At 46.1% G+C, this 21,422-nt stretch overlaps 1 protein-coding gene across 1 annotated transcript; it reads left to right on the top strand.

Annotated features, from left to right (window-relative positions):
* Positions 1–1,336: 1,336 nt before the first annotated feature.
* On the top strand, positions 1,337–17,182 carry LOC137351777 (cathepsin L2-like). The gene is made up of 7 exons (XM_068016594.1): positions 1,337–1,468; positions 7,934–8,056; positions 11,097–11,249; positions 12,181–12,402; positions 14,684–14,849; positions 15,307–15,412; positions 16,714–17,182. The coding sequence occupies exons 1-7, from the start codon at positions 1,337–1,339 to the stop codon at positions 16,811–16,813; spliced, it is 1,002 nt and encodes a 333-aa protein (XP_067872695.1). The 3' UTR covers positions 16,814–17,182.
* The last annotated feature ends 4,240 nt before the right edge of the window (positions 17,183–21,422 follow it).

Here is a 21,422-nt window from a genome sequence, read left to right as displayed (position 1 = left end):
TACCGGTATATAAAAATAATAAAAGCCCAACAGCCAATTCTTTTGTTGTGTTAACTATAGGCGATCAATGAAAGTGATGATATTCTACATACCTCTACATGTTTAGAGCCCATATGGAATATCATGTAGAGTATAGGTCTTCGTAATATAGGACGGATATTATCATATCTGTCAAGGTGCAGTAAAGGCCAAAAGAGATGGTTCCAATTCTTTGTAATCTCGTTTCTGGGGAAGATTTAAGGAATTTGGGTTTGTGAATGTGAAAGTGACTTCATTTAAGTTAGCAAAGCTAGATGAAGGTGACCCTGACAAATTGTTGGTTTTTAAAACAAAGGGATATCATTTAAAACATACAATATTAGATACAGAGAATACAGGAAGAAGAGTTTCACACAAAGGGTAACAATTGTATGGAATAAGTCATGGAGAAAGCCGTTCAAGCAAACACTATAAACAGATTCAAAAGACAACTGAATAACATTTTTGGTGAAGAAGTGACTAAGAGATGAGGTTAGAAGTAGAAAGCTGAGCTCAACTAAAAATATGGTTGGGCTCTTGGGCAAATGGCCTTTTCCTGTTGTTTATAACTTCCCGTGTTCGTTAAAAATAACTGAAAGGATAACAGTTATTTTTTTTTTTAATTTTGAGATACAGCAGTGAAACAGGCCCTTCAGCCCACCAAGTCTGTGCTGACCAATGACCACCCATTTATACTAATCCTACATTAATCCCATATTTCCTACTAGATCCCCACCATTCTCCTACCACCTACCAACACTAGGGGCAATTTACAATGGCCAATTTACCTATCAACCTGCAAGTCTTTGGCTGTGGGAGGAAACCGGAGCACCCGGTGGAAACCCGTGCGGTCACAGGGAGAACTTGCAAACTCCGTACAGGCAGTACCCAGAACTGAACCCAGGTCACTGGAGCTGTGAGGCTGCAGTGCTAACCACTGTGCCGCCCTGGTACTGATACATCCAACGCAAAAGAAATTAAAGTGAAAAAACTGAAACGAAGAATGATAGAACAAAAACATAGACAGTAAATAATGATTAGAGAATGTGCACAACAGTTAGAAGAGAACTCCTATGATTTCTATATGTCAAAAACACTGGAAACATAGCAGGAAGATGTCCTTTGCTGCCTACTCCAGCAAAGCTGTAAAACACATTAGTAACCAGAGGAAATTATCCCCCACCGGTGAGTAAAATATTTTGGTGAATTAAGATAACATTTACGTTCCATGTTTTAAAATACTTTTTCCAGCATAATCTGTGAACACAATTTCCTGTAGATGTCACGCCATTGGCTTTGTTCCAATAGACTGTCCATCATGAAGTTCCCTTTGTTTGCGGGCTGTGTGGTGGCCTCCGTTCTGGCAATAGCCTCAAGCTCCATGTTTGACCCAATATTGGATGAAACCTGGTTGAGCTGGAAATCATTTCATAGGAAGCAGTACAAAGAGGTAAGAAACAGTAAATGCTTAACCTTTACTTACTAAGCAGTTGGAAAAAGATGTCGTGATTTCCTGAATTTTAGTTTGTTGTTAACTTGCTGCTTGGTTGGCAATTTGATTTGATTGTTTTGCACTGAGACACCTGGGGTGAAAGGTCAGAGGTCAGAAGTGAAGGGGGTGAACTTTCACTTTTTCCACAGCAGAGAAATCGAGCAGTAGTGGATTGGCTGCTCATTTTACACACCGACTGATTTTTCACTTCCATTGTCAGATATGAGAAGGGATACTAATGTGCAGGAAAAAAGTACTTTAGAACATCAGACTATACAAGGAACAGAGCAAGGCTGTGAAGCGATCTGAAGACAAAGACTGAGGCAGCCAATAATAATGTTTTCAGTATTCTTGATATTTCGTTGAAAGAAGTTATGTGGTAGAAATTTGCCACAGGTCATGGAGCGACAGGGGTGTGGTATTGATTGCCTGCCCGCTACACGCACCATCTGATATTCCGTTCCATTGCAATCAAGGAGAACATGGAATCATAAAATGATACAGCACAGAGGGAGGCCATTTAGCCCATTGTGCCTGTGTTGGCTCCATGGTAATTGTTAATGGCAAATAATCTACCACCCTGCTCCTGCCCCATAGCCCTTTAATTTATCCCCTTCAAGCATTTACCCAATTCCCTTTTCAATGTTAAAATTGAATCTGCTTCTACTGCCCTTTCAGGCAGCGAATTCCAGATCTTAACTACTCGCTGTGTAAAAAAATGTTTCCTCATATTGCCTCTCGTTATTTTGCCAATTACCTTTAATCTCTGCCCTCTGGTTATCGGCACTTTTGCTGCTGGAAATAGTCTCTCCTTATTTACTCTATCTAAACCCCTCACAATTTGAACACCTCTTTCAAAACTCCTCTTAAACTTCTCTGCTCTGAGGACAATAACCACAGCTTCATCAGTCTCTCCACATAACAGAAGTCCTTTATCCCTGGTACCATTCTAATAAATCTCTTTTGCACATGCAGCATAAAAACCCAAAAGCATAATAATCACCCTATAGCTCAATCCTGTGATATTGACAGAACAGTAAAACATGTTTGGGGAAGAAGAGATCAAAATGTACATGCTCTGAGTTGAACAAACCATAAATACTGCATTCAGTTCTGGTTACCAAGACACAAGAGAGACATTCAAGTGCTGAAGCTGTGATAGAGAAAGTCACAGGGTTAGACTTATTGATAGCAAGAAAGAAACAAACCATCACCCTAACTCCAACTCCAACTCCAACCCCAACTCCAACGCCAACCCCAAACCCAACCCCAACCCCAACTCCAGACCCAACTCCAACCCCAAATCCAATCCCAACTGCAAATCCAACTCCAACACCAACCCCAATCCCAACCCCAACTCCAACCACAACCCCAACCCCAACCCCAACTTCAACCCCAACCCCAACTCCAACCCCAACGCCAAACCCAACTCCAACCACAATTCCAACCGCAACCCCAACCCCAACCACTACTCCAACCCCAACTCCAACCAAAACTCCAACCTCAACCACAACCCCAACCCCAACTCCAACCCCAAACCTAACCACAACTCCAAGTCCAAGCCCAAGCCCAACTCCAACCCCAACTCCAACCACAACCACAACTCCAAGCCCAACCCCAACTCCAACCACAACCATAACCCCAACTCCAACCCCAACCCTAACACCAACTCCAACCCCAACCCCAACTCCAACCCCAACCCCAACTCCAACCCCGACTCCAACTCCAACCCCGACTCCAACCCCGACTCCAACTCCAACCAGAACCCCAACTCCAACCACAACTCCAACCCTAACCCCAACTCTAAGCCCAACCCCAACTCCAACCACAACTCCAACCTTAACCCCAACTCCAACCCCAACCCCAACCCCAACTCCAACCCCAACTCCAAACCCAACTCCAACCCCAAATCCAACCCCAACTCCAAACCCAACTCCAACCCCAACTCCAACCCCAACTCCAAGCCCAACCCTAACTCCAACCCCAACTCCAACCCCAACTCCAACCCCAAATCCAACCCCAACTCCAAACCCAACTCCAACCCCAAATCCAATCCCAACTCCAACCCCAACTCCAAGCCCAACCCTAACTCCAACCCCAACTCCAATTCCAACCCCAACTCCAACCCCAACCCCAACCACAACTCCAACCCCAACTCCAACCACAACCCCAACCCCAACTCCAACCCCAAGCCCAACCACAACCCCAACCACAACCCCAACCCTAACTCTAACCCCAACCCCAACCCCAACTCCAACCCCAACCCCAACTCCAATCCCAACCTCCACCCCAACTCCAACCACAACCCCAACCACAACCCCAACTCCAACCACAACCCCAACTCCAGCCCCAACCCCAACTCCAACCACAACCCCAACTCCAACCCTAACCCCAACTCAAACCCCAACCCCAATCACAACTCCAACTCCAACACCAACCCTAACCCCAACTCCAACGCCAACCCTAACTCCAACTCCAAACCCAACTGCAACTCCTACCCCAACCTCAACTCTAACCCCAACCCCAACGCTAACTCCAACCCCAACTGCAACTCCTACCCCAACCCCAACTCTAACCCCAACCCCAACTCCAACCCCAACTGCAATCCTAACCCAACCCGAACTCTAACCCCAACCCCAACCCCATCTTCAACACCAACTCCAACCCCAACCCCAACTCCATCCCTAACCCAAAATCACCTCCAAGTTTAACTCTAACCTCAACTTCAACCCTAACCTCAACCCGAACTCCAACTGTAACTCTATCCCTACAGGGAACATTCCTGAGTTGGTTGGGTGTTACTCAAGCAACTCCACATCATGGGATGGTGCTCCTTTCTCACCTTTTCCAGAGAGCATGGATTTGATGTAACATCCTGAAATTGCCTACCTAACACTACTTTACAATTTCTTTTGTGAAACTCACTTAAATGTCATGTTTGACATTGACATCCACAAGAAACTAAACTATACTCTCCAAGTAGACCTTGCTGCTTAACCTAACTTGCCACATGTTTGCCTGTAGTCAATGGGTTCAGTGAAACTGTGCTATGTAATAATATCAATTTTCATGGTTCTGAAAATAATAACATGTACTTAATGGGTGGCTGGTTGTCACTGAGGGGAATGTTTCAATCATCATGCTCTCGTGGGGACAGCTGTGTTGAGATTTTCCACTTCGGTGGTCATCAGCCCATGATTTCCCATACATTTTAAATAATAGGCTGAAACAAAAAAAAGTTCCCATTTTTATACCAGCCAGGCTAATAGAGTACTCATTATTAACCATATGTACATCTGAATTGTCCTTGTCATCATTCTGGTACCATTATTGAAATTGCTTTATGAAATCTTATGGAGCAGAAAGAACTAAGTTGCATTTGTACAGCATCTTCCAGGACATCCTAAAGTGCTTCACAGTCTATGAGGTACTTTTGAAGTATGGTCACTGTTGTAAGGTAAGAAACATGAGGGGGAATTTTCCTGGCCCTGTGAAGGTGGGTTTTGAGGCAGGGGTTGGTGGGGGAGGGAAGGGTGCTGGTAAAGTGGCAGAAAATCAATGTGGTCCCAATTCCAGAAAGTCTCTCAGGGAAGAGCCGTCACTGGAATTGGCAACCTGCTCGACAGAGGTTGGAGGGGCCTTTGGAGACTGAGTGAAATACCAGTATCAGGGAGCCCCCATTGACTTAAAGAGAGCTAATTGCAGACCTAAGCATTTTTGTGGCGGGGTTTCCCTCATAGTTCTGGGCCTTGTTTTTTCAAACTGACTTTGGAACCTTTCTTGACTGCCTCCATTTTGAGGCGCCCCGTAAGTCTCCTCCTTCTCCAGCAGCACTCACCTCTCCCGGTGGGGCTGCCGCTGGACATTCCTGTGGGTCCTCCCACTGGTCCTCCCACGCCCCGTTCCACCTGCCATCCTTAATGGATGGTGAATGCAGAGGTGGACGATCTCCCCTGCTGGCACACCACTGACCCGAACACGTTGGGACCCAGAAATGTCCCAACGTTCAAAAATTTTATAAAGTGCAGAAGGTTCTGGCTGTGGGAGTTAATTTCAGCACAACCTGGTCCCACAATCAGCAATGAGATAAATGACAGAAAATTTGTTTATTTAGAGCTGTTGTTTGAGGGATCAATGTTGACCAAGGCATTAGGAGAATTCCCCTGCTCTTCTTCGAAGTGTGCCATGGAATCTTTTTGTGTCCAATTGAGAGGGCAGATGTATTCAGTTTAATGTTTTATTCAAAAGATGGCACCTCTGACCGTGCAGCACTCCCTCATTTCCACACTGAAGTAAATGCCGGATACCCGACCTGAACTTGACGGGACCCCACACATGTGTCAGGTTCAGGTCGGGTCGGGTTACACTTCCGGGTCCGGCATTCGGGCTGGGTCGGGCTGGGTCGGACACGCTCTCTCACAGGTAAGTGACTCCAATGTTATTTTAATTTTTGGACTAGAAAGGTGGTTTTGTTACAGTTATTTTAAGCTTGTGCAGATCAGCAACAAAGTGAAAAATGGAAGGTAAGTTAACTGATGGTCGGGTCGGGCGCGGGAAAAAATGGAAGGACTCAGGACGGGTTGGATGTGGTTCTGTCGGGCTCGGGTCAGGTTTTTTTGCGGAAGTGTCAGCCTGGATTATATCTAGTTTTAGTTTTAGAGATACAGCACTGAAACAGGCCCTTTGGCCCACCGAGTCTGTGCCGACCATCAACCACCCATTTATACTAATCCTACACTAATTCCATATTCCTACCACATCCCCACCTGTCCCTATATTTCCCTACCACCTACCTATACTAGGGGCAATTGCTAATGGCCAATTTACCTATCAACCTGCAAGTCTTTGGCATGTGGGAGGAAACCGGAGCACCCGGAGGAAACCCACGCAGACACAGGGAGAACTTGCAAACTCCACACAGGCAGTACCCTGAATTGAACCCGGGTCGCTGGAGCTGTGAGGCTGCGGTGCTAACCACTGCGCCACTCCTGCTAACCACTGCGCCACCCTTTGCTTTGTGCTCTACGGGCTGTTCCCAGGGACACACACTGCAGCTGGAGGACCATCAACTCGGTGAAAGACGCTCTTTGGTCTGCCCAAAACCTGCCAGCCTTCCAGTGCAAAGGGTTGTCCACAACCTAGTGTTGCAGACTGGCACATTCCAAGGTCCAGGACTACATGCTGAGGGACACACTAAAGCTTGGGGCAGCTGCCGCAAAGGCTCAATGGGGAGAGGCCATTGTGTAAGGTCCACCCGCCATAGTGAACTGAAGGGCTGGATCCTGTGTAAAACCCCTCGGGCTGTATACACCAACAATATTTTTGCTGTGTCATGCAAATGTACATCGCATATAAAATGGATGGCAAGAGTCGTGAGTCACCTCATGTTCTGTATCGAATGAATCTGCTCTCTATTGCACTTTTAGAAATGTCAAATTTGAACTGTTTTGCTATGTATCGTTTGCAAATTTTTATGAATAAAGTATTTTTTTGGAAAAAAAGTCTTTGGTGTGCATCTTGAACCCACAGCCTCAGAGAGAATAGTCCTATCACTGGCTGAGAGAAACCAAAAGCTTGCATTAATACAGCTATTATGGAGATGTCACAATTGTCTAAACTGTGATATATTGGTCAGGAGTGAACTAGTGTTCTCCTGATATCTCCATTTGATTCCTACTTGTGTGTTCTTGGACAACATTTTGGGGAAGATTATTTTTTCCCACACTCATACAACTCTAGAAATCAAACTATGATTTTGGATTTCAGGAATTTTACATTACATTGAGACTGCAGAACAGAAATAGGCCATTTGGCCGAGGTGGTCTGTGCTGGTGTTTATGCTCCAGATGAATCTCCCTTCCACTCCTCTTCATCTAACCCCTCAGATCACCCTTCTATTCCTTTCTCCCTCACATGCTTATCTAGATTGCTCTTACCTGTATCTATTCTATTTGTCTCAGCATTTATTGTGATTGGGCGTTCCACATTCGTACCACTCTGGGTGAGGAAATTTCTCTTGAATTTCCTATTGGATTTGCTAGTGACCACCCTATATGTATGACCCTTAGCTTTTGACTTCTCCACAAGTGGGAACAGTTTCTCTATGTCTAACCCATCAAACTCCCTGTTAATTTTAAAGGTCTCTATCATGTCACCTCTCAGCCTTCTCTTTTTTGTTGAAAAAAATCCTCAGACCCTAACGCATCTTTTTTGATAGTTGTAACCTCTCAGTTCATGACAAGAATATTTTTTTGACTTGTATGTCTTGGATTGTGATGTGGTGAGCTGGTAAAAGGGATTTTTTTTCTTCAGTGAGGGGATGAAGAGAACCACACAGGGCATTTACCTCTGGGACCTATCTTGAAAGTATTCCCAATGTTTACAATGATAAAATGAATTTGAATTTGTTATATTATTTTGCAGAATGATGGAAATTACAGAAGAATGGTATGGGAGGAAAATATGAAATACATTGAAAAGCACAACCTGGAGCACTCAATGGGAAAGCACTCATTTACTGTAGGAATGAACCAGTTTGGAGATCTGGTATGTATAGAATTAAATTTCATAGAATTGCATAGTATTTACAGTGTAGAAACAGGGCATTCAGACCAATTGGTCTGTGCCAGTGTTTATGCTCCACATGAGCCTCCACCCATGCCTCTTCATCTAAACCTATCAGCATATCCTTCTACTCCTTTCTCCCTCCTATGTTTGTCTAGCTTTCTCTTATAGGTATCTATGCTATTTGTCTCAATACTCCATGTGGTAGCAAGTTCCACATTCTAAACAGTCTCTGGATAAAGAAGATTCTCCTGATTCTTTATTGCATTTATTAGTGACTGTCTTTTATTTCTGATCCCTCATTTTGGATTCCACACAAATTGAAATGTCTTCTCTATGTCATAATTTTAAAGGACTCTTTTAGGTCACTTCTTAGCCTTCTCATTTCGAGGTGTAAACTTCTCAGTTCTAGTATAAAAGGTGTGACAGTGAGAACTCTTGAAAGTTCTCTCAATGTTTTGGGTGTATTGAAGTATGAAACTAGGGTGGAGCACTCCAACAAGACCAGTTACCTTGTGATTAAATCAGTGCCTCTCTGTGGACGTCAATCATTTCCGCCCATTTTAAACTCACACGTTTGCTTCAAATAATCCTCTTGCATCAGGTATGTGGAAAATATGTTTGGTCCGATCAGCCGGCTGCTGCTTGTGACATTGCCACTGCAACATGCTCCCAAAGCCATTCACAAGAACATCACTCAAGTGGGGAGTGGATCCCACCACACTATCCAACATGCTTTGGAAGCTCATTACAGGCACACAGTCCAATGCATTCAGCTTTTGGCTTCATTATGGTCCGAGACCTCTGATGGGCCTAGAAAATGATGAGAGGGACAAGGGTCAGGGTGTCATATTGATGGCAAGCACCTGCCAGATCGCTGGCACCACTACAGCATGCCACGCTGTGCTATGCCAGGCTGCTAAGTTCAGGAAGTGAGCGAGTACATGACTGAAAGTTAAGTTGGAAGAAAAGAGGTTGAGAGGGTGCCCACAAACCTTGTTGTTACATCAAGCCTCCAGTATTGCCATTCTTGATGCTGACAGCTGTGTCTCCTCCTATTAAACCAATCTACATTTCCTCTGTAAGCACCAGGTATAATATAATACATGCTGGTTTCCTTGGCAAGAGTGATAGATGCATATTAACTCTCACAGACAGCGAGGATGGTTAGCTTCATGCAAGCGCCAGGAGATAACTCGATCAGTGCCATCCAAAGAGGAATTGTCTTCGATTGTTGGGATACATCAGCTCCATGAAGATCAGGCATTTCCTGTTGTTGGACCAGCAGAAAGCACAGTCAGTGTTTCCCACAGACATTTCAATTGTGAAGTGTGAAGCTCAGCTGGAAAATATGAAATGCATGGATGTGCTGAAGCTTTTTCCTGTTAAATTCAACACGAGACCTTGAATCATCAAAATTCAGGCATATAGTTGCTTCATTTACCCCAGGGAGGGCTATGTTCACTGCTAATTGTCCCTCCAGTCACAGTTCCAGGTGATGCCACAGCTGTCAGAAATTGCTTCTCTGGGTACTTATTGCATGCACTGCCCTGCAGTCATATCCAAGTAGCCTTAGCTGAGGTGATAGTCATGCCCCTGTACACATCTGGTGTTGGGGTTTCAGGATTCTATGTGCTGAATTTTACTAGTCCTCGAGGGATGGCTTGAGATGTGGGGAGGGCCATAAAATGTTGAGGAAAGGGGTGGGGGGGGGTGGGCGGTGGGGTGGAGTGCCTGTCGCCTTCCCGATGTATTGTACAAGCAGCAGGGGGCTCTTGGCCATGTGGGGAGACTGCTAGGTAAACCCTGGAAGGGCCCTCCAGCGCCAAGAGCCTCCCCCACGGTGCCACCCCCACTGCCCACACCAACGTCCCCCTCGCCCCCAAAACCCCTCTCCAGGGCCTGCCTGACTGACACTGGCGACCCCAACCCCGACCCCACTTACCTGGTTCCAGGGCAGCGTCCATGATGCTGCTCTGGGCCGGGTGCAGTCCCAGCAGTGGCCACCACCCCCAGAGGATTGGCCAGCAGCTGTTGGAGGCGGGATCTGCTCCTTAAAGGGACAGGAGCCCCGACGCCAGGCAGTTAATTGCCTGATGGCCACAGAATCGTGTCGGGGCTCCTGGAAACGTTTGAGGCAGGGTTGCCCCTGGTTTTCATGCCCGCCGCTGGGGCCACTGCTGCCCCAACAAAATTCAGCCCTATGAGTCTGACCTCCTTTTCACCTCCAGTCTCTGCTCCCATGCACGAAACAGAAACAGAAATTGATATTGCTGTTCATTGTGTAAAAGTAACTCCCGTTATTTTAATAAAAGCAAAATACTGCGGATGCTGTAATTCTGAAATAAAAACAGAAAGTGCTGGAAATACTCAGCAGGTCTGGCAGCATCTGTGGAGAGAGAAGCAGAGTTAACGTTTCAGGTCAGTGACCTTCCATCAGAGTTCAACTGAAAGCAACAGCAGGCAAAAACTGTAATACCTAAGTGGCAACATGCAGCCAGCAACACTGGTGGAAGCATAATGCAACAAACTAGCTCTAACTGATTTTAATCAACTCAAAAGTGGGAAAATTAAAATCTCACTACAGACTTTAGCTCCTCTCCAGAACCAATGGAGAAACCCAGCTTCTGCATGTTGCCGCCACTTCATTTTCGATGCTACTTGTTGGGTTTAGTGTGAGTTGCAGTTGGTGAATGGCCAAGAGTCAAGATTGAATGTGCACCAAAAGAGACCTTCCTACAGGGTTCCCTCCGTTGCTCATGTAGCCCAGTAGCTCGACCACATTTAGACTGTGAGGGAATCCAGGCCATGGTCATCTCCACCTACAGTGAAAGCAGTGTCCTGATTCACTCCATCGGTAAAACTCACTCGCTCACGTGGCTTCCAGCAAATCCTAAACCATAATTTTCATGATAAGGATTTGTTGAATGGCACCTAAATTTGCTATGTAATACAATACCATAAATCTTTGAACCCCATCAATATCATGGTTAATAAATCTCAGCGTTTCTTGATTTTCTAGACCGTTAAGGAGTTCGGGCAGTTTTTGAATAAATTCAGCAAAAAGGAATCTGGGAACTTGACTTCCAAAGTGTTTACAACACAGGAGAACGTTGAACTGCCTCCGGCTGTTGACTGGCGTCCCAAAGGCTATGTTACTGCAGTGAAGGACCAGGTAAACTTGGGAGGAATGCTTCTAGTGGTTATTAAAGTGCGAAATTTGGAAGAACTGTTGGTGAAGGCCTATATTGAAAATACAACCATTACTGATTTCTCAGCATTTGCTACTTTAATTCTTAGAGACATATCAGGCAATAGGATGTTCATTTTCAGTATACAACAACAACAACATGCATTTATATCGTGCCTTTAAATTAGTGAAAGATCCCAAGGAGCTTCAACAGGAGTTTATCAAACAAAATTTGGCACTGAGACACATAAGAAAATATTAGGACAGATGACCAAAAACATGGTCAAAGAGGCAGGCTTTAAGTTTCGTCTTAAAGGAGGAAAGCAAAGTGGAGAGGTGGAGAGGTGTAGGGAGGAAACTCCAGAACTTAGGGGTCTGGCAGTTGAATGCACAGCCATCAATGGTGGAGCAGTTAAAATCAGGGGATACGCAGGAGGACAGAATTGGAGGAGCACTGATATCTTGGAGGGTTATGAAGCTGGAAGAGATTAGAGAGATAGGGAGAGAGATAGGGAGGGAGAGGGGCCAAGGAGCAATTTAAGAAAAAGGATGAGAATTTTAAAATCGAGGCATTGCCAGGCTGGGAGCCAATGTAGGTCAGAGAGTATAGAGGTGATGAGTGAACCTTTTTGGATCCAACATTGACGTTTTCACGATTGATTGATTAGCAACCTCAGGGTCATATTGTCAAAATGTATATGGGAAAGAAAGTCAATGGAAATGAAAGGAGAGATGTATAATAGGTGGCTGATCCAATATTAGCCGTTTTAAACTATCATCCAAAGTCAAAATTACTGCCAGTGTTTTTAAATTTGGTGATGTCCTGCACTATGGCTGTTGACTTTTACACAAAGGTTTCTCAGTGTAAGAAAATATCACAAATGTTTCACTCTCATTGTGATTCTTTATATATTAGGGGCAATGTGGCTCGTGCTGGGCTTTCAGTACTACTGGAGTACTTGAAGGACAGGTATTTAAGAAAACAGGAAAGCTTATCTCCCTGAGTGAGCAGTACCTGATGGATTGCACCAGAGCTGTAGGAAACAGAGGCTGTAATGGTGGATATAAAGTGCGAGCCTTTCTATTTATCAAAGAAAATGGCATTAATTCAGAGCAATCTTACCCTTACACTGCAAAGGTAACTTTTCTTTCTCTTTAATCTTCTTAGAATTTTTCTGCTCATTAAAATGAAGAATGCAATTCTGTCCATTCCAGGTCCAGTTTTTGTTGTTTTCATTGTTCTCTGAGGGTTCAGCCAGTCTCCTGGTACAGATACAAAGGATACTGGGAGAATCCCTGCAGAGTTTTAGGTCCCGATCTCGGACTCCCAGATCACGTAAGTGCAGAGTAAAGTATATATAATCATATAGTCCTACTACTTCTGTTAGTATTCAGTGTAGTGCCTTGAACAATCTACACAATTGTCTTCAGTGCTGATCTTAAGTGGACAGTATTTATTATCCCTGTGATACAGTAGCTAAGGGCTGGATATTATAAAGTTGATGGGGGTTCCCGATGCCGGGCCAAAATGTCAGGGGAAGCCTGCCTCGGCCCTTTGGAGGAATCCCCTGCTGTATTTAATGGTGCTCGGGCAATTAACTGCCCGGTGCCAGAGTCTCGTCCCTTTAAGGACTGGTGTCCCGACTCCAAGAACTGCCAAGTGAGGGCAGGGGGAGTGGGTTATGCCACAGGGGCGGCCTTTGTTGCCAGGAGCTCTCCATGGGCCACGTGGAGGAGGGCTCCCCCCTCCCCCAGCCCAAACGGAGGCCACCTTGAGTTACTGGACGGCCTTCATACATGGTGGAGGCACCCCCCACCACCCCCCCCCCCACTCCCACCGCTGGTAAAATGCCAGTGACGGCGGTAAGAGGCCCTTCATTGGCCATCAATTGGCCTCTGGCCTTCCTCGGTTTTCCCTGCCTTGGACTAAATTTGAAGGTGTCGGGAAGGCGATGGACACTCGACCCTCTGCTTTCCCACATAATTTTATGGGGCCCGCCCACCTTCTTTCCCATCTCATAAAACTCAGCCCAGTGATTCAGCAAGCTCTGGTTCCCAAATCGTATTCTGTAACAGAAGTCCTAGCTTACACTGGACTGCAGTTTGCGGTCAGCGGTGAAGCAAGGCTGATGATTACAAACAAAGTCTCGTTAGTGATCCCTCTGGTGAGAATTTCACCTCTATCGCTGTGCAGTGATACAACTGATTGCAGTGTTCTTTACTGGTGATTTCCTGGTGTGGAGCTGGACTGATGATATGAGGCTGTCTAAGCATTAAAGAATTTTCACAGACACGCAAGCAGGAAACAAGAAGCAGTAAAAATAAAAGCACTTATAAACATTTTTACATAGAGCAAATTAAAGATTGGGACATACACATGGGATGACGATAGAAGTTAAAATATTCTGAAAAACTTAAAAAAAAGTTTTTTAAATAGGTTAAAAAAATTTACTAATTAGTCATTTAACAGCACTCCACAAATATAAATTTATTTTTTCAGTGCCAGTTCTGTTGTTCATCAAATTGTATTAATCACATCGCCGTTAAAAACCCAGTTACAACTGATTGAACAAGGTGTAACTTTGTATGGATTTCTAACAGTGATGTGAGAGCAGGAAAAGGAAAGGTTCAATGATTGCTGACTCTGGGGAGGGTCCACAGCACAGCCTGTGTTGGAGCCCCGAGTGACAGACCACCACTTCAGGATTTCTGCTGTAATCTACGCATGTCTGACATTCTGAAGTTATGGTCAGTTTCAGAGGGGTAATGATGGTGAACGCTGGCAGTTCATGCCAATACCTCCCCCTGCCCTCCCCTCCACCCCCTCCACCAACTGCAGCAACATTCAGGCCATTGTGTTCACTTCTTCCATCTCAGTACACCACTTGACTCCCTTGCGGATCTTACTAAGGCTCGTAGGGAGACCCAGTAGGGGGATGGGTGGTGAATTTATTCCAGTAAAGCAACAGGTTGAACAAAGCATAGATAAGCTCTACTGTTTAGGTGAGCAGGGCTTATTTGAATGTGTCAACGAAAAGGAATTTACATTGTGAAGAAAGTTAAGAATGAAGGGCCTCTCCTTAGAGGAAAGGAGATGCTGATGTTACATCATTGAAGCTTTCATGTTTGAAGGAAAATGACCCAGCAAGTTATTCACTGTGGTGAAATTTTAAATGTGAGGAATACAAACTAAAAATCAGAATAGGTATAGGAAGGAAATTATATTGAATTATTTACACCCAAAGAATAAAAGGCTTGTGAAATAAGCAGCCAAGGAGAGTAATGGGATTGAAGGAGTGCGGTTCATTAATATGGGACAAAGGTCTTGGGTTTTCTGACCTCTCTTGGTTTCTAATCATTCTATCATTCTGATATTGGGTAAATCTTTGTCTCAGGTTTTTACAATCTCTTGGTTTTAGGATGGGGATTGTAAGTCCAACAAAAATGATATTGTCGCCACTTGCAAGGGTGTCAGGATGATTCCGAGAAATTCTGAAGGGGATTTAGCTGCAGCAGTGGCCACGGTTGGACCAATATCTGTTTCTATTGATGCAGAGCACAGATCTTTCATGTTGTACAAATCAGGTAAGAGGCAGGATTTCTAGCTTATGCGCACAATGAATCTATCAATGGTTGAAACATTTTTGGAATGAACTTTATAAAATTTGGAGGTGCTGAAGTTGACAATTAATTATGGTGAACTTGTCACATGTTTATTATTTTTCATATTCAATAACCATTGACTTGTATTCCATTTACATCATGAAAAACATTGAGCATTGCACTTTGGCTATTTATTATATGGCAAATAATAGATTACTATGGGAGGGTTAAAAATAATATTTGTCATCTGAGTTTCGAGAATGCATGACTTATTAAACAAAGTCATGCAAACCATTTTCTCGGGCTTCGTGGTTGTTAAAATTTATTTTTAATTGCCATGGAATTTAGATATTTCTCCCACAGAACGCCGCCTTCTTTTGCTGTGAAATCTCAGATTGCCATTCCACGATAACAGGTGCAAATGTTCCTTTTGCTCTAGGTATTTTTTATGAGCCCCTCTGCAGTTCAGTCAAACTGGATCATGAAGTGTTAGCAGTTGGGTATGGGACTGAAAATCAGAAGCCATATTGGATTGTTAAAAACAGGTACGTCACCCAGCGGAAGAGGGTGAGCAGATTCAATAACTGCTAACTTAACGGGGGAGGCTGTGGCGTGGTGGTAGTGTCACTGGACTAGTAATCCAGACCCCCCCCCCCACACCCCGGCTAATGCTCTGGGGACATGGCTTCAAATCCCACCACAGCAGATGGTGAAATTGGAACTCAATTAATAAATCTCAAATTAAAAACCTAGCCAAATGGCAACCATGAAGCCATTGTCAATTATTGTAAAAATGCATCAGGTTCACTAATGTCCTTCAGGGAAGGAAATCTGCCATCCTCACTTGATCTGGCCTACATGTGACTCTAGACCTACAGCAATGTGGTTGACTCTTAAATGTCCTATGAAATGGCCTAGCAAGCCACTCAGTTCAAGATCTACACAACTGTAATTGTGTCACTTATATATAGCAAAAGCTAAAGGAATGCATCTAGTGAACCAATGGGCCTTCCCTCATTTCAAACTTTCTTGTGTATTTGGCCTAAATTATTTGGAGTCTTTACTCTTTTTGAATTCTCCCGAGTGATGGAAGAGATGCAGAAATGCCAGGGGCTGTCATTCTGCTGCAGGTGACCTACGGTGGATCTTGCACGGGATCAGACGTTCCGCTTACCCCCTTTCCCACATTCCTGAGCAAGCCCTGTTCCCTGGAGTCAGGGCCATTGAAATATTTTGGGGCACCAGCACGTTTCCAGCATCAATAGGCTGCCAGTCTTGGGTGGGGAGTAAGTAAATCTGTGGGGTTTTGCCACAGTGTAAATAGGCCCGCAGACCTGACTCCACATGCAATCGATTGGTCTGTGAAATGGGACATTTAGACCTTAAGTCCCTATCCTCAGGCCTTTGATTAATAGTGGAAAAAAGGTTGGACAGGCAACTCTTGCTGTTAGCGTTGTTAGGGTGCGACTGATGGGAAATATGTTGTATGCAGTCTTTTCACATTTTCCTCTGACGATAATTCTGCAGCCAGATTGAAATGGAAGTATTAGGCACTCAGTGTTGCTTCAGATGGAAAATATAGGAAATGCCATTGGAGGAAGGGTTGGCTGTGAAATGGTTGCTGGATTCCCAGTGGAACCTGACAGGAAGTTTGGGCCCCAGCAGTCTGGCTAAGTTTTGTCTTCACAAGTTAGTTCCATTTCTGCAGCGGACAATCGCTCCATGACTCCTTTGACTCCATTCTTTGTGACTTTAATCTAAAGCAAAAATAACCTCTTATTTTAAAGAATATATTTAAAGATGTGCTTTGCCACGACTGTAATGGAAACATTTTTTTAAATTTCAGTTGGGGAGCTAGTTGGGGCAATGAAGGATATGTCCACATGGCTAAGGACATGGATAACAACTGTGGAATTGCTACAGATGCAGTTTATCCTGAGGTGTGAAGGTCCAAGTGTATTGGCTGGAACTGGATAAAACTCCCACGACAAGAATCAAAATTACATCTGCCCGAAGCTGCTGATTTTATGGGTCATAGTTAAAATGCTGTTCGTCTTCATTTACCTTTGTCAGTGTGGTTTATGGAGGGTTAGCTACAAAATATTAAAATAAAATATATGTAAATTACTCTATTATGGATAGGACTGAAAATTTGTTTCTTAGAATCAATGAAACGTATAAACTGCACGTGCTTCAATAGTTATATTTTAGCATTTTACACATATAATAACAGTGTAACAATGTCCTACATTAAAGGGCTTTTACTATGTTAAAGGCTACAATATAAATGCAAGTTGTTGTCTGATAATACAATAAACATCATTATTTGTCAATTTGTAAATCTTGTTCATTTAACTAAAGATAATCTATGGAGTGGATGAAGTGGCCCACCCCAGATAAGGACATCAGTGTAAGGGGTGGGAACATGGGGGTGGAAGGGGGGATTCCCAAAATTGGGAGTTCCTGGTTCCTGGTTCCCGGCCCTCAGTTGGGTTCTGTCTGAGTTAGAGCAGGTTTGCCTCATCTCACCAGAACCAATGGAAGTGTGGCCCAGCCGGGGGTCGAGGCAGGGTAGGGTTGTCAACGCTGATTGGATGCATTCTTGGAATTTTGTTCATGTGATATTCTGACAACATGATATCTGATCATGTGATGCCTGATCACATGACCCACCCAATCAGATGACTTTGCAAACCTTATTGAAATGACCTTGTAAAAGTTGGGGCCTTTGTAGTTGAGTATCTTTGCTTGTCATTTTTCTCCAGCTGCTGTTGTACAACAAGTTCCAAGATATAGGAGGCCACTATGAGCAAGTGAAGAGGGGAAACTGAGGACAGGGACAAGGGGAAACTGAGAGCAGGGACAAGGGGAAACTGAGAGCAGGGACAAGGGAACATGAGGACAGGGACAAGGGAAAACTGAGAGCAGGGACAAGGGGAAACTGAGGACAGGAACAAGGGGAAATTGAGAGCAGGGAAAAGGGGAAACTGAGGACAGGGACGAGGGGAAACTGAGAGCAGGGAAAAGGGGAAACTGAGGACAGGGACAAGGGGAAACTGAGAGCAGGGACAAGGGGAAACTGAGGACAGGGACAAGGGGAAACTGAGGAGAGGGACAAGGGGAAACTGAGAGCAGGGACAAGGGGACATGAGGACAGGGACAAGGGGAAACTGAGGACAGGGACAAGGGGAAACTGAGAGCAGGGACAAGGGGACATGAGGACAGGGACAAGGGGAAACTGAGAGCAGGGAAAAGGGGAAACTGAGGACAGGGAAAAGGGGAAACTGAGAGCAGGGACAAAGGGAAACTGAGGACAGGGACAAGGGGAAATGAGGACAGGGACAAGGGGAAACTGAGAGCAGGGACAAGGGGAAACTGAGAGCAGGGAAAAGGGGAAACTGAGGACAGGAACAAGGGCAAACTGAGAGTAGGGAAAAGGGGAAACTGAGGACAGGGACAAGGGGAAACTGAGGACAGGGACAAGGGGAAACTGAGAGCAGGGACAAGGGGACATGAGGACAGGAACAAGGGGAAACTGAGGGCAGGGACAAGGGGACATGAGGACAGGGACAAGGGGAAACTGAGAGCAGGGACAAGGGGACATGAGGACAGGGACAAGGGGAAACTGAGAGCAGGGACAAGGGGAAACTGAGGACAGGAACAAGGGGAAACTGAGGACAGGGACAAGGGGACATGAGGACAGGGACAAGGGGAAACTGAGAGCAGGGACAAGGGGAAACTGAGAGCAGGGACAAGGGGAAACTGAGAGCAGGGAAAAGGGGAAACTGAGAGCAGGGACAAGGGGAAACTGAGAGCAGGGACAAGGGGAAACTGAGGACAGGGACAAGGGGACATGAGGACAGGGACAAGGGGAAACTGAGAGCAGGGACAAGGGGAAACTGAGAGCAGGGACAAGGGGAAACTGAGGACAGGAACAAGGGGAAACTGAGGGAAGGGAAAAGGGGAAACTGAGGACAGGAACAAGGGGAAACTGAGAGTAGGGAAAAGGGGAAACTGAGAGCAGGGACAAGGGGAAACTGAGGACAGGGACAAGGGGACAGGAGGACAGGGACAAGGGGAAACTGAGAGCAGGGACAAGGGGAAACTGAGAGCAGGGACAAGGGGAAACTGAGAGCAGGGACAAGGGGAAACTGAGAGCAGGGACAAGGGGAAACTGAGGACAGGAACAAGGGGAAACTGAGGGAAGGGAAAAGGGGAAACTGAGGACAGGAACAAGGGGAAACTGAGAGTAGGGAAAAGGGGAAACTGAGGACAGGGACAAGGGGAAACTGAGGACAGGGAAAAGGGGAAACTGAGGACAGGGAAAAGGGGAAACTGAGGACAGGGAAAAGGGGAAACAGAGCAGGGACAAGGGGAAACTGTGGTCAGGGAAAAGGGGAAACTGAGGACAGGTGCAAGGGAAAACTGAGGACAGGGACAAGGGGAAACTGAGGACAGGGAAGAGGGGAAACTGAGGACCGGGAAGCGGGGAAACTGAGGACAGGAACAAGGGAAAACTGAGGACAGGGACAAGGGGAAACTGAGAGCAGGGACAAGGGGAAACTGAGGACATGAACAAGGGAAACTGAGAGCTGGGAAAAGGGGAAACTGAGGTCAGGAACAAGGGGAAACTGAGAGCAGGGAAAAGGGGAAACTGAGGACATGAACAAGGGAAACTGAGAGCTGGGAAAAGGGGAAACTGAGGACATGAACAAGGGAAACTGAGAGCTGGGAAAAGGGGAAACTGAGGTCAGGAACAAGGGGAAACTGAGAGCAGGGAAAAGGGGAAACTGAGGACAGGAACAAGGGGAAACTGAGAGCAGGGAAAAGGGGAAACTGAGAGCAGGGACAAGGGGAAACTGAGAGCAGGGACAAGGGGAAACTGAGGACAGGGACAAGGGGAAACTGAGAGCAGGGAAAAGGGGAAACTGAGAGCAGGGACAAGGGGAAACTGATATCAGGGACAAGGGGAAACTGAGGACAGGGACAAGGGGAAACTGAGGACAGGGACAAGGGGAAACTGAGAGCAGGGACAAGGGGAAACTGAGAGCAGGGACAAGGGGAAACTGAGGACATGAACAAGGGAAACTGAGAGCTGGGAAAAGGGGAAACTGAGGTCAGGAACAAGGGGAAACTGAGAGCAGGGAAAAGGGGAAACTGAGGACAGGAACAAGGGGAAACTGAGAGCAGGGAAAAGGGGAAACTGAGAGCAGGGACAAGGGGAAACTGAGAGCAGGGACAAGGGGAAACTGAGGACAGGGACAAGGGGAAACTGAGAGCAGGGAAAAGGGGAAACTGAGAGCAGGGACAAGGGGAAACTGAAAGCAGGGACAAGGGGAAACTGAGGACAGGGACAAGGGGAAACTGAGGACAGGGACAAGGGGAAACTGAGAGCGGGGACAAGGGGAAACTGAGGACAGGGACATGAGGACAGGGACAAGGGGAAACTGAGGACAGGGACAAGGGGAAACTGAGGACAGGGACAAGGGGACATGAGGACAGGGACAAGGGGAAACTGAGAGCAGGGACAAGGAGAAACTGAGAGCAGGGAAAAGGGGAAACTGAGGACAGGGACAAGGGGAAACTGAGAGCTGGGACAAGGGGAAACTGAGGACAGGGACAAGGGGAAACTGAGAGCGGGGACAAGGGGAAACTGAGGACAGGGACATGAGGACAGGAACAAGGGGAAACTGAGGACAGGGACAAGGGGAAACTGAGGACAGGGACAAGGGGACATGAGGACAGGGACAAGGGGAAACTGAGAGCAGGGACAAGGAGAAACTGAGAGCAGGGAAAAGGGGAAACTGAGGACAGGGACAAGGGGAAACTGAGAGCTGGGACAAGGGGAAACTGAGGACAGGGACAAGGGGAAACTGAGAGCAGGGACAAGGGGAAACTGAGGACAGGGACAAGGGGAAACTGAGGACAGGGACAAGGGGAAACTGAGAGCAGGGACAAGGGGACATGAGGACAGGAACAAGGGGAAACTGAGGACAGGGACAAGGGGAAACTGAGGGCAGGGACAAGGGGACATGAGGACAGGGACAAGGGGAAACTGAGAGCAGGGACAAGGGGAAACTGAGGACAGGAACAAGGGGAAACTGAGAGCAGGGAAAAGGGGAAACTGAGAGCAGGGAAAAGGGGAAACTGAGAGCAGGGAAAAGGGGAAACTGAGAGCAGGGACAAGGGGAAACTGAGTGCAGGGACAAGGGGAAACTGAGGACAGGGACAAGGGGACATGAGGACAGGAACAAGGGGACATGAGGACAGGGACGAGGGGAAACTGTGAGCAGGGACAAGGGGAAACTGAGGACAGGAACAAGGGGAAACTGAGAGCAGGGACATGGGAAACTGAGGGCAGGGAAAAGGGGAAACTGAGGACAGGAACAAGGGGAAACTGAGGACAGGGACAAGGGGAAACCGAGGACAGGGACAAGGGGACATGAGGACAGGGACAAGGGGAAACTGAGAGTAGGGAAAAGGGGAAACTGAGGACAGGAACAAGGGGAAACTGAGCAGGGAAAAGGGGAAACTGAGCAGGGAAAAGGGGAAACT

The sequence above is a fragment of the Heterodontus francisci genome, chromosome 36 (assembly GCF_036365525.1).
Source record: "Heterodontus francisci isolate sHetFra1 chromosome 36, sHetFra1.hap1, whole genome shotgun sequence".
Taxonomy (NCBI): Eukaryota; Metazoa; Chordata; class Chondrichthyes; order Heterodontiformes; family Heterodontidae; genus Heterodontus; species Heterodontus francisci.
This window is presented reverse-complemented; position numbering and strand designations above follow the sequence as displayed.

What these genes read in the sequence shown, in the direction of transcription:
- LOC137351777 (XM_068016594.1), top strand. Translation starts at nt 1,337, where the DNA reads ATGAAGTTCCCTTTGTTTGCGGGCTGTGTGGTGGCCTCCGTTCTGGCA. An exon ending in ATAGGAAGCAGTACAAAGAG is followed by an intron (nt 1,469 to 7,933) that starts GTAAGAAACAGT and finishes ATTATTTTGCAG; the next exon opens with AATGATGGAAATTACAGAAG. An exon ending in TTACTGCAGTGAAGGACCAG is followed by an intron (nt 11,250 to 12,180) that starts GTAAACTTGGGA and finishes TTTATATATTAG; the next exon opens with GGGCAATGTGGCTCGTGCTG.